The sequence below is a fragment of the Enhydra lutris genome, unplaced genomic scaffold (assembly GCF_002288905.1).
Source record: "Enhydra lutris kenyoni isolate GAN:26980312 unplaced genomic scaffold, ASM228890v2 scaffoldscaffold22, whole genome shotgun sequence".
NCBI lineage: Eukaryota > Metazoa > Chordata > Mammalia > Carnivora > Mustelidae > Enhydra > Enhydra lutris.
In genome coordinates, this window is record NW_019154106.1 from 9220631 (window position 1) to 9231852 (window position 11222).

At 41.8% G+C, this 11222-nt stretch overlaps 1 protein-coding gene across 1 annotated transcript; it reads right to left on the reverse strand.

The window, feature by feature from the left end:
- Positions 1-2274: 2274 nt before the first annotated feature.
- On the reverse strand, positions 2275-6203 carry LOC111149502 (secretoglobin family 1D member 1-like). The gene is made up of 3 exons (XM_022506601.1): positions 6149-6203; positions 3498-3685; positions 2275-2316 (listed from the first exon to the last, which is right to left on the reverse strand). The coding sequence occupies exons 1-3, from the start codon at positions 6201-6203 to the stop codon at positions 2275-2277; spliced, it is 285 nt and encodes a 94-aa protein (XP_022362309.1).
- Between the last annotated feature and the right edge of the window lie 5019 nt (positions 6204-11222).

The following is an 11222-nucleotide window of genomic DNA, read 5'->3' on the forward strand; positions in this document are numbered from 1 at the left end:
CTATATGATAATTGACTCTCTCTGCTTGACTTATTTCACTCAGCATAATCTCCTCCAGTCCCATCCATGTTGACACAAAAGTTGGGTATTCATCCTTTCTGATGGAGGCATAATATTCCATAGTATATATGGACCATATCTTCTTTATCCATTCATCTGTTGAAGGGCATCTTGGCTCTTTCTACAATTGGCAACTATGGCCATTGCTGCTATGAACATTGGGGTACAAATGGCCCTTCTTTTCATTAAATTTGTATCTTTGGGGTAAATACCCAGTAGTGCAATTGCAGGGTCATAGGGTAATGGTGTCAGGTGGTATCTCAATGTGGTTTTGATTTGAATTTCCCTGATGGCTAATGATGGTGACCATTTTTCATGTGTCTGTTAGCCATTTGTATGTCTTTTTTGGAGAAGTGTCTGTTCATGTCTTCTGCCCATTTTTGATGTACTATCTGTGTTTTGAGTGTTGAGTTTGAGGAGTTCCTTATAGATCTTGGATATCAGCCCTTTGTCTGTAGTGTCATTTGAGAATATCTTCTCCCATTCCGTGGGTTGCCTCTTTGTTTTGTTGACTGTTTCCTTTGCTGTGCAGAAGCTTTTGATCTTGATGAAGTCCCAAAAGTTCATTTTAGCTTTTGTTTCCTTTGTCTTTGGAGACATGTCTTGAAAGACATTGCTGTGGCCGATGTCAAAGAGGTTACGGCCTATGTTCTCCTCTAGGATTTTGATAGATGCCTTTTGATAGAAATGGATAAAAGACAATTTCGAGTTTATCTTTGTGTATGGTGTAAGAGAATGTTCAAGTTTCATTCTTCTATACATAGCTGTCCAAATTTCCCAGCACCATTTATTGAAGAGACTGTCTTTTTTCCACTGTATATTTTTTCCTGCTTTGTTGAAGATTACTTGACCATAGAGTTGTGGGTCCATATCTGAACAACCCCATATATTTTAAATGAAGGAGATAGAGGGAGATTGACAGACACAGAAAAGAAGAAGAGAATGGGACCACATAGGGCAGAGATCAGAGTGATGGGACATAAGACAAGGAATGTTGGTTTCCACCCATCAGCAGCCATGAATAGATTTTCACCTCAGCCTTCCAGAGGGAGCACAATGATTTCAGCAAAGTGTTATAGACTTTGGATTCTGTCATTCAAGCATTGAGAAAATAATTGGTGTAAGCCACTAAATGTATCATAGTGTTTTGCAGCAGCCAATGGAAACTAATCCTAATTTTCTTTTATAAAAGATTTTATTTATTTATTTGACAGAGAGAGAAAGAAAGAGAGAGAGAGCACACAAGCAGGGAGAGTGGCAGGGAGAGGGAGAAGCAGGCTCCTGATGAGCAGAGAGCCTGATGCGGGGCTTGATCCCAGGACCCTGGGATCATGACTTGAGCTGAAGGCAGATGCTTAACTGACTGAGACACCCAGGTACCCCTAATCCAAATTTTCTGCATCAGGTGCCTTATTGCTTGTGGTCTTGGTGAAAAAGGGAGGCTCATGGAAGGTAGAGCAGGTTGCTGCAGGCAGTGCATATAGTTTTCTACATTTCTTTTAAAGTAACTGTGGAGTCTTGAGTGGAGTTTTCCAGATGGCAGCTGGGTGCTGTTTCTGGAGCTCTCAGGAAAATGTGAGGGAAAAGCATTAGCCTGAGGTGTTGAGTGGTCTGGACCTTGATAAGCAATGCGCACATGCAGACTCAAAAAGAGTTAACTTAAGGATGAACCCTGGAGATTCACTAAAAATTGAGAAGTAGATGGAAAACAAATTATATTAGAGAATTCATAGGATCAAATCCAGAGTGAAGGTGTGAGGATGGAGCAGGTTGGTTGTGGTTGTGATAAGGACAGAATACTAGTGGTGCTTCTGGTTGAGAACCATGTGACTGCCAGACAGTTAGGCCATGGGTATCCTCCATACAAAACCATAGCAGGAATATTTGTATCATTTATTACCCTGAAACTTCATTTTCACTCATGGCCATGTGATGGGAAATCTATAAAGTGATGCATGATGATTCTTGAGCAAGTATTTCCTCTTGTGGTCCCTACTCCCCAGAGTGCCATGAGTAACTGGACATTAGTTTTCCAAAATTTATTATTGACAACACCCAGTGACCACTTCATGATAAAGAACACCCTAACTCGAGGCCAGAGACTGTGGGATAATAACAAGATAAATAAAAAAGTGCAGAGAAACTGATTTACTGAAGCAAGATGTTGAAACCTTTACATTTTCCAGAATAGATGATTATTGCAAGACAGATATATTAGTTTATAAGATTCACTGGACATTTCATCAGGATTTCCCCCTGAAACAGATAAAGGAGAGAGAAGTTCAGTCATGATGCTCCTGGGGATGACACCTTAACACAGACTCTACTCATAAGACCTTGTCTGTGAAGTTTCAGCCAACAAAAGGCAAGTAGAGTGGGCACAAGACAGGATACCAGGGAGGATGGTAAACTAAATACACCTGACATAATACAACAATGATGCAAGTCAGGAAAATCCATTTCCATAGTCTGGCAAATTAAAGCCTGGGGTGACCCAAGAGTAAGACTCAGGTTTCTAATGGAAGGAGGAGCAGCCCAGGACTTTTTTCTTTGCTATGCCAGGGGGAAGGACTCCAATTTTTCACTGCAGTGGAGATAGGGAGGTAGAGACTGGAATAGGGGTGGGAGGGGACTTTGGGTATACTGCTTTCAAGAGAGTCCCAGATTCAGGGTGTGGAAAATCAGCCAGATCGCACATGTCTTCTCAGCACTGAACACTCAGTCCCTGTGGGCCTTTGTGACTGAACCTCATGACCTAAATCCAGCAGTGGATGGGCTGAGAGACACCTTCAAGTATCTTATTTCTAGACAAATACACAATTTAAGTGTTTCCCACTCACATGTGACTACAGGAGATAGTGGAAGGAGGTTTGCTGGACATGGGTGTGATAAGGGAGAGAGTTGTAGGCATGGAGTGGTGAAGTAGGCTAAGATATGAGGGTTAGGCCTTGGTCTGCAGAAGCTGGCAGAGTGCCCAGCCATCTGCCCTCCAAGCTGACAGAGGTCTGAGTTCCCTCCTTTCCAGCTGTCTCTCCATTCAACCCTCCCAACATGCCCCTGGGATTCCCCTGTGACTATGTCCACTCAGAGGGGGGATCTTGCCCTCAGGAAAGCTCCCAGGTAAGGAGGCAGCCAGACTTTGGTCCTTCAACATCACTGCTTGGGGCCCCAGGTATCCTCCTCCTCAGGACACTATGGGGAACCTGGTATTCAGGGAAGTGACCTGAGAAGGAAAAACTTCCCAGATTCTCTGTGCAGCCTTTGTATAGCTCCCCAGGTATAATATTGTCTACCCTGGGGCCACTGGTCATCCTATCAGCAGTGAGCAGGGAGGCAGCTACCTCCACTACCTGTGCCCCTGACAGAGCAGCACCTTTATTTCCTTCCTGGCTGCTTAGCTGAGCAGAAGCTCTATACACAAAGAAGAAAGGAATTACCAATGTCTTCTCAACTAGCATTCTGGACACAAGGGACATTTCATCTGTGCAGGCCTTCACTTTCATCTTGGCCTCAATAACTTCTGGAGGTGCGTTATATTTCTGAAGCATTTTCTTGTACACGATTTTGTTTTGAAGAAGGAAGCCTGACATATCAGTTGCTAAGTCTGGACAGGTCATTGCATTGGCTGGTGAAGAAAAAGAAATACAATCAATATAAGGAAAGTCAATTTTCCCCCATGGTTTCCTGATGTTAGAACTAGACAGAAATGGAAAGGTTATATGATCCCCTCCCACCATAGCACCAATGACAATGGGTGAACAGGGAACCTGTGACTTCATATTGAAGAGCACTCAGAGGATCTAGGACTAGAATATAGGCTTACTGATACCTAGTTCAGTTTTTATCTTTTTAAAATCACATTCCCTTCTTTCCAAGACTCTCCTGGTTTTCTGGAATTTACTTTCATTATATTTCAAACAATTAAGTTTTGCCTGAATAGAATGACACCTTGTTTTTGTCTTGGATTTTGGGTTAGAGGAGATTTTAGTAATCAATTGTTAAGTGAATGGTAGAGTCAGGTCTTTCCAGAGAGCAGAGAAGGGGTGGGTTGATCTGGAGAAGAGCAGGTCACACTCTTTATATGGTGGAAGATCCTACTTTGAGACAGAATAATAAGACTGACTTTCTCTGCTTGACTTATTTCACTTGGCATAGTCAATTATCAGACGGTGTCACTTACTTGTGGAACATAAGGAATAGCATGGAGGAGGGGGAGATGAACCATGAGACACTGTGGACTCTGAGAAACAAACTGAGGGTTTTATTTTTTTATTTTATTTTTTTTGAAGATTTTATTTATTTGACAGACAGAAATCACAAGTAGGCAGAGAGGCAGGCAGAGAGAGAGAGGAAGAAGCAGGCTCCCCGCTGAGTAGAGAGCCCGATGCAGGGCTTGATCCCAGGACCCTGGGATCATGACCTGAGCTGAAGGCAGAGGCTTTAACCCACTGAGCCACCCAGGTGCCCTCAAACTGAGGGTTTTAAAGGTGAGGGTACGATGGGGGGATGGATTGGCTTAGTGATGGTTATTAAGGAGGGCATGCATTGCATGGAGCACTGGGTGTTACACGTAAACAATGAATCTTGGAAAACTACATCAAAAACCAATGACATACTGTATGGTGACTAACATAATATAATAATAAAAAAAATTCAGAGCTCAGAAGGCCAAACATCAGGAATGGCCTCTCATTTAGTTAATTATTAGGTATCTCCAGCAAAGGGTCTCTTAATGGATGTCCCTGTACTCATATTTATTTAAATTTTTATTTTTATTTATTTATTTTTAAAAATCTACTTATTTTCTGTGTTTATTTAAAGTAAGTTAAAATAAATCATCTGCTATTAAAAAATAAAGAGTAAGATTATGTTATTGAATGCAGATATGGTTAAAAAGCTAAACACACGCATATAAACACAAACCCCCAGGTAAGCAGTTTGAACACATTTAAAGCTCATACACAAAGCAATGACCAGCTCTGTTATTCTTGTATGGATGTGCAGAATTCCTTAGAGAGGGTGGGAGACAGGGAATGGGGCTCTTTCCTGATCCTTCTGGAATTGTGTGGAGACCTAAAGTGACCACTTTTCCTAGTGTGGATTCTCTACACCTCATGTCTTTGTAACCATGCTGTAGGCAGGGAGGTATCCTGTCAGGATCTGATCTGACCCCTGATCAGATGTCACACCATGCAAAGAATTTGAGAGAGGTTTAAATCAGAGGCAAAGGAGGAAGTAAGAGGATGTTTAGAAAGCCAGATGAAATAGAAAGACTGAAGAAGAGTTGGGTTAGTCTCAAGGTTAAGCAGACATTGTGGAATGGATGGCTAGAATTAATCAAGATAAGCAGAAATTCTGCCCCTCAGAATGAACATGTTCTACTACAAAATACTGGTATCACTCCTAGGAAACCAGGAGGACTGGTAGATACAGTGAAATCTATTCACTAGTAGATACAATGAATGCTGTATATTTCAGAGCCCCCTTGAAGATTCATTATCAGATATTAAAAGAACACTGGCTCTTCTGGAAGTGAAAACTTTCCCCAAACCCTTCCAACTGTATCATTTTATGAGTCTGAATCCATGAGTGAAAAATCTGTGGACTCAACTGGCACCTGAAAAACTCTGGGAAGGAGAATGTCTGGGAAGTACCAGATACTGGCTTGAGCACCAAAGCTAGACCATGACAGACTTAATCTCACTCCACTACTATAGCTTCTCTTGTGGTATCTGTCAAACCCAACCATGACAAAGGACTTGGAGAGATAAAGCATTTTGTTGAAGGTCAAAGGTCTGATAAGTGGCAGAGCCATGATTCACACTTAAATTTATGTTCTCTTGCTTCTGAAACAGAAATCACAGATAAGGAGGGAGGCCTCAGTGGAAATTCTTAAAATTTGTCTGTAATAATTTGCTGTACAACTTCCAGGGGGTTGGCAACTCACAAAATTAACCCTGGGGTTGGGAGTGGGGGCAGGAGGTTAGTTCACAAGTAGAGGAAAAGGAGTAAAGCCACTTAAGGTCACCTAGTTCAGAGAGGGGTACTCACCAGGGCTGGTGCCAGTCTGATGAGAAATGACACTCACCTTCATAGCAGTAAAGAGCCAGAATGACCAGTAGGACACTCAGGGATAGCCTCATGGTGTATTTTCCTTCAAGTTTTCGGCTTTAGTGAGTGGTGAGCAATTAGAAGCTTATATCAGGAGACTGGGGAACCTAGGGCTACTTATACCTAGACAGCCTCCCTGGTGCTGCCCAAATAAACATGTGCTCTGGCCATGGCCCTGGCTTCCAGCCCTAGCTTCCTCACTGAGTGCTCACGCCATCCATCAGTGTCATAGACCCCAATGACTTGGTCAAAGTTCCTGTTCAAAGAGCGAAAACAAACTTTTGGGACTTCATCAAGATTAAAAACCTGCACAGCCAAAGAAACAGTCAACGAAATAGAGGCAACTCATGAATGGGAGAAGATATTTGCAAATGACACTATAGACAAAGGGCTTATATCCAAGATCTATAAAGAACTCCTTAAACTCAGCACCCCAAAAACAGATAATCATGTCAGAAAATGCGGCACCTGGGTGGCTCAGTTGGTTAAATGACTGCTTTTGGCTCAGGTCATGATCCTGGAGTCCTAGGATCGAGTCCCACATTGGGATCCCTGCTCAGTGGGGAGTCTGCTTCTCCCTCTGACCTCTCCCCTCTCATGCTCCCTCTCTCTCATTCTCTTCCTCTCTCTCAAATAAATAAATAAAATCTTTTAAAAAAATCATGTCAGAAAATGGGCAAAAGACATGAACAGACACTTCTCCATAAAGACATACAAGTGGCTAACAGACACATGAAAAAAATGTTCATCATCATTAGCCATCAGGGAAATTCAAATCAAAACCACATTAAGATACCACCTGACATAAGTTAGAATGGCAAAGATTAACAAGACAGGAAACAACAAATGTTGGAGAGGATGTGGAGAAAGGGGAACCCTCTTACACTGTTGGTGGGAATCCAAGTTGGTGCAGCCACTTTGGAAAACAGTGTGGAGATTCCTCAAAAAATTAAAAATAGAGCTACCTTATGACCCAGAATTGCACTACTGGGTATTTACCCCAAAGATACAAATTTAGGGAAAAGAAGGGCCATCTGTACCTCAGTGTTCATAGAAGCAATGCCCACAATTGCCAAACTGTGGAAAGAGCCAAGATGCCCTTCAACAGATGAATGGATAAAGAAGATGTGGTCCATATATACAATGGAGTATTATGCCTCTATCAGAAAGGATGAATACCCAACTTTCGTATCAACAGGGACAGGACTGGAGGAGATTAAGCTGAGTGAAATTAGTCAAGCAGAGAGAGTCAGTTATCATATGGTTTCACTTACTTGTGGAGCATAAGGAATAACATGGAGGACATTAGGAGAAGAAAGGAAAAGTGAGTTGGGAGAAATTAGAGGGGGAGACGAACCGTGAGACACTGTGGACTCTGAGAAACAAACTGATGGTTTTGGAGGGGAGGGGAGTGGGGGTTAGGTGAGGCTGGTGGTGGGTATTAAGGAGGGCACATATTGCATGGAGCACTGGGTGTGGTGCATAAACAATGAATCTTGGAACACCGAAAAGATAAAACAAACAAACAAACAAAATCCTCCCAAAGTTCCTGTTCATAAGCATTGCTGGCAACACGCACCTCCCCTTTGTAGCAAAATCTGAGGTTGTACTTGTACAAAAATATAATCAATTAATTGATGCAAGCCCCTCCTGGATGTTAGGTCCTGTACTGCAGGAGCAGTTTCTGGTTTTGCTCATCTTTATTTAGCATAGTGCCTGGCACACAGGAAAGGAAAATTAAATATTCTTGGGATAAATGATTGAATATGAATCAGCAAACCATGAAACCTGGTTAGGGTGCATCTTCAGTGTAAATAGATACCTGCTATGCCAACTATCCCCTTGGGAATAGGGAGAAAGATTAGTACTATGGCGACCCTAGTGGGAGGAATGAGTGGTTTTTGTATCCCAAGAGAAGACAATGAGAAGAGGAAGACTACCTCCCTAATACTACTTTCCTATTCTAAGCTAATATTTTAAAAAAATATCACCTACTTATGGAGCATAAGGAATAACAAGGAGGACATTAGGAGAAGGAAAGGATAAGTGAATTGGGGGAAATTGGAAAGGGGAGAGGAACCATGAGAGACTGTGGACTCAGAAAAAAACTGAGGGTTTTGGAGGGGAGGGGAGTGGGGGGTTGGGTGAACCTGGTGGTGAGCTTGTATTGCATTGAGCAATGGGTGTGATGCATAAACAATGAATCTTCAAACACTGAAGAAATAAAATTTTAAAAATATCAAGGTATTTCAAGTCAAATCAGGCCCTACATGGAGAAGAAGAAGCTCCTTCTTAGTTTTACTTGTCACCTGGAAGGGTCACATCTCAGAGTCATCAGGATCCAGGCAATAGAGCTTCCCACAGGGGCTCTTCCTCTGCCTGTGTCCAATTATGAGCATCTTGCTCTATGGAAACACAGGCAAGGTGTTGGAAATTCTTACTAAAGGCATTGGGAAGTCACTCTGGTTATCCAGAGGAGGATATGGGAGAGCCATGCAAGGGTAAATAGAATTCTGACTGGAGGAAATGGCTGGAGGAGGGATCCCAAGGACACAGCATGAGGGGAGATGAGAGGGCACAAACCAAGTTTCATGGGAGTATCAGGTACCTAGTTTACCCTGAAATACATATTACATACGACAGTGCATGGTGGCAGAGGGAAGGGTTTGTGACTGCAGAGACGGGATAGGTCAAACCAAGTAGGGTTTGCATTGTACTCTGTGAGATGTGGGGGCAGAATGGTGGGTGGGGTGAGACACATCTAGGTTTATTTGGCACTAGTGCTTCCATGCTGGGTTTCAGATCTCATGTCAAAATCACATGGGCTTTTCACACCCATCATGACAGCTAATGTAAAAAGAAAAAAAGAGAGAGAGAGAGAGAGAACAAATGTTGGTAGGGATGTGGAGCAATAAGAACCCTTGTGCATTTAGGTGGGAATGGAAAATGGTGGAGCCTCTGAGGAAAAGAGCCTGTAAATCCCTCCAAAAATTAAAGGGAAAGTTAATATGATTAATTGAGTTCACCTCTTAGTCCCTGTGCAAAATAATTGAAAGGAGAGTCTCAAACACATTTTTGCATACTCATGTTTATAGCAGCATTATCCACAATAACCAAGAGGGGAAAGAACCCAAGGTTTATGGGCTGATGACTAGATAAAGGAAATGTGGTACATATATGTAATGTAGGGTTATTCACATTCAGATGTATAAAACAAGGGAAGCCTGTCACGTGCTACAACATAGGTAAACCTTGAGGACAGTGCACTAAGGGACAGAAGCCAGTAAAAAGAGAAAATACTGTATGATTCCACTAATATGAGGTTCCTAAAGTAGTCAATTTCATAGAAATAGAGAGTAAATGGTGGTTGCCAGGGGCTGTGGGAAGTAAAATATCATGCAATAAAAATCCCGTCATCACAATAAGAGAGGGCTGATGATAGCTGGAAACATACCATTGTAGTCCTCCCTACAGGTCCTTTGGTTAGATAGTTGGTCAAGGCAAGAAAATATAAGATGATCTACTGGAAAAAAGTATTAGAACTGGTAAAAGCTCATTATGTAGCTGAATATAAGATCAGCATGTAAACATCAATGACTTTCTTATAAACCTGTGAATACCACTCAACATCATGAAAAAAATGATGCCACTGTCAACAGAACAATAGCAGCAGCAAGAATACATTGGAATGACCTAAGTGGAAATATGCAAAACCTTAAGGATCAAATCATGAAATTTTACTTATAGATCTAAAAAAGAATCTTAAAAAACCACAGTCGCCAAACTGTGGAAAGAACCAAGATGCCCTTCAATGGACGAATGGATAAGGAAGATGTGGTCCATATACACTATGGAGTATTATGCCTCCATCAGAAAGGATGAATACCCAACTTTTGTAGCAACATGGACGGGACTGGAAGAGATGATGCTGAGTGAAATAAGTCAAGCAGAGAGAGTCAATTATCATATGGTTTCACTTATTTGTGGAGCATAACAAATAGCATGGAGGACAAGGGGAGATGGAGAGGAGAAGGGAGTTGAGGGAAATTGGAAGGGGAGATGAACCACGAGAGACTATGGACTCTGAAAAACAATCTGAGGGTTTTGAAGGGGCGGGGGGTGGGAGGTTGGGGGATCCAGGTGGTGGGTATTGTAGAGGGCATGGATTGCGTGGAGCACTGGGTGTGGTGCAAAAATAATGAATACTGTTATGCTGAAAAAATAAAAAATTAAAAAAAAACTAAAAAAAAAAAAATAGAGGCACACACTTTGTTCCCGAAGGAAATAGCAGAACATTTAAGGAAGTCTACTTTTCTCAAATTACTTTACAAATCTGATCCAGCTCACATCAGAGTCCTCACTGGGAAGTTTTACACTGTGTGTTAGATCTTGAAGTGCTGGGTGTTTCAAAGCAGAATGTATTCATTCATTGAATAGTGCGAGCAGTGTGTAAGGGCCCAACTTTAGGGTCTGATTACTGGGTTCAAGCTCAGCTGTTGTACTTTCTACTTGTGGGCACATCAGCAAGATGCTGACCCTCTTAGCCTGGTTCCTCGTCTACAAAATAAGTTAATCACAACAGTGCCTACCTCATAGGATTTATGTTAGGATAAATGAATTACTACAGGAAAAACGCTCATAACACCATCTGGCAGTAAGGTCAGTTGTCACGCTTATGTAACAAAAGGAAAATATACAAGGAAAATGTCAAACAAAATAAATCAGCTCTCTCCCAAATCAAATCTCAACCTGAATGTACCTGACTCTACCAATGAGGAATGTTTATTTATCCTAAATGGGAACACAGTGTGCTTCAGAATTTGGCTTTAGTCTCTTTGAGATTTCTCTCACGTTAAAATGGAGTTTCTCTTGGTTAAAAATTTTCCCACAATACTTTTCAGTCACTTAATTTGTTGTTTTATTATCACATTGAAGTGGCTTTTGTAATTTTAAACTCCTAAACACTGAGTACTGGAACTAAAGGTATAGGAGAGTGGTGGGTGGGGATAGATATTAGTTATCCCCAAGCCACACAAGGTCTCTGGGCTCCT

Coding starts and splice junctions, on each gene's coding strand:
- LOC111149502 (XM_022506601.1), bottom strand. CDS start 6,203: ATGAGGCTATCCCTGAGTGTCCTACTGGTCATTCTGGCTCTTTACTGC. Junction 3,686..6,148: donor GGCTCTTTACTGCTATGAAG/GTGAGTGTCATT, acceptor TTTCTTCACCAG/CCAATGCAATGACCTGTCCA. Junction 2,317..3,497: donor TGCTAGTTGAGAAGACATTG/GTAATTCCTTTC, acceptor TATCTGTTTCAG/GGGGAAATCCTGATGAAATG.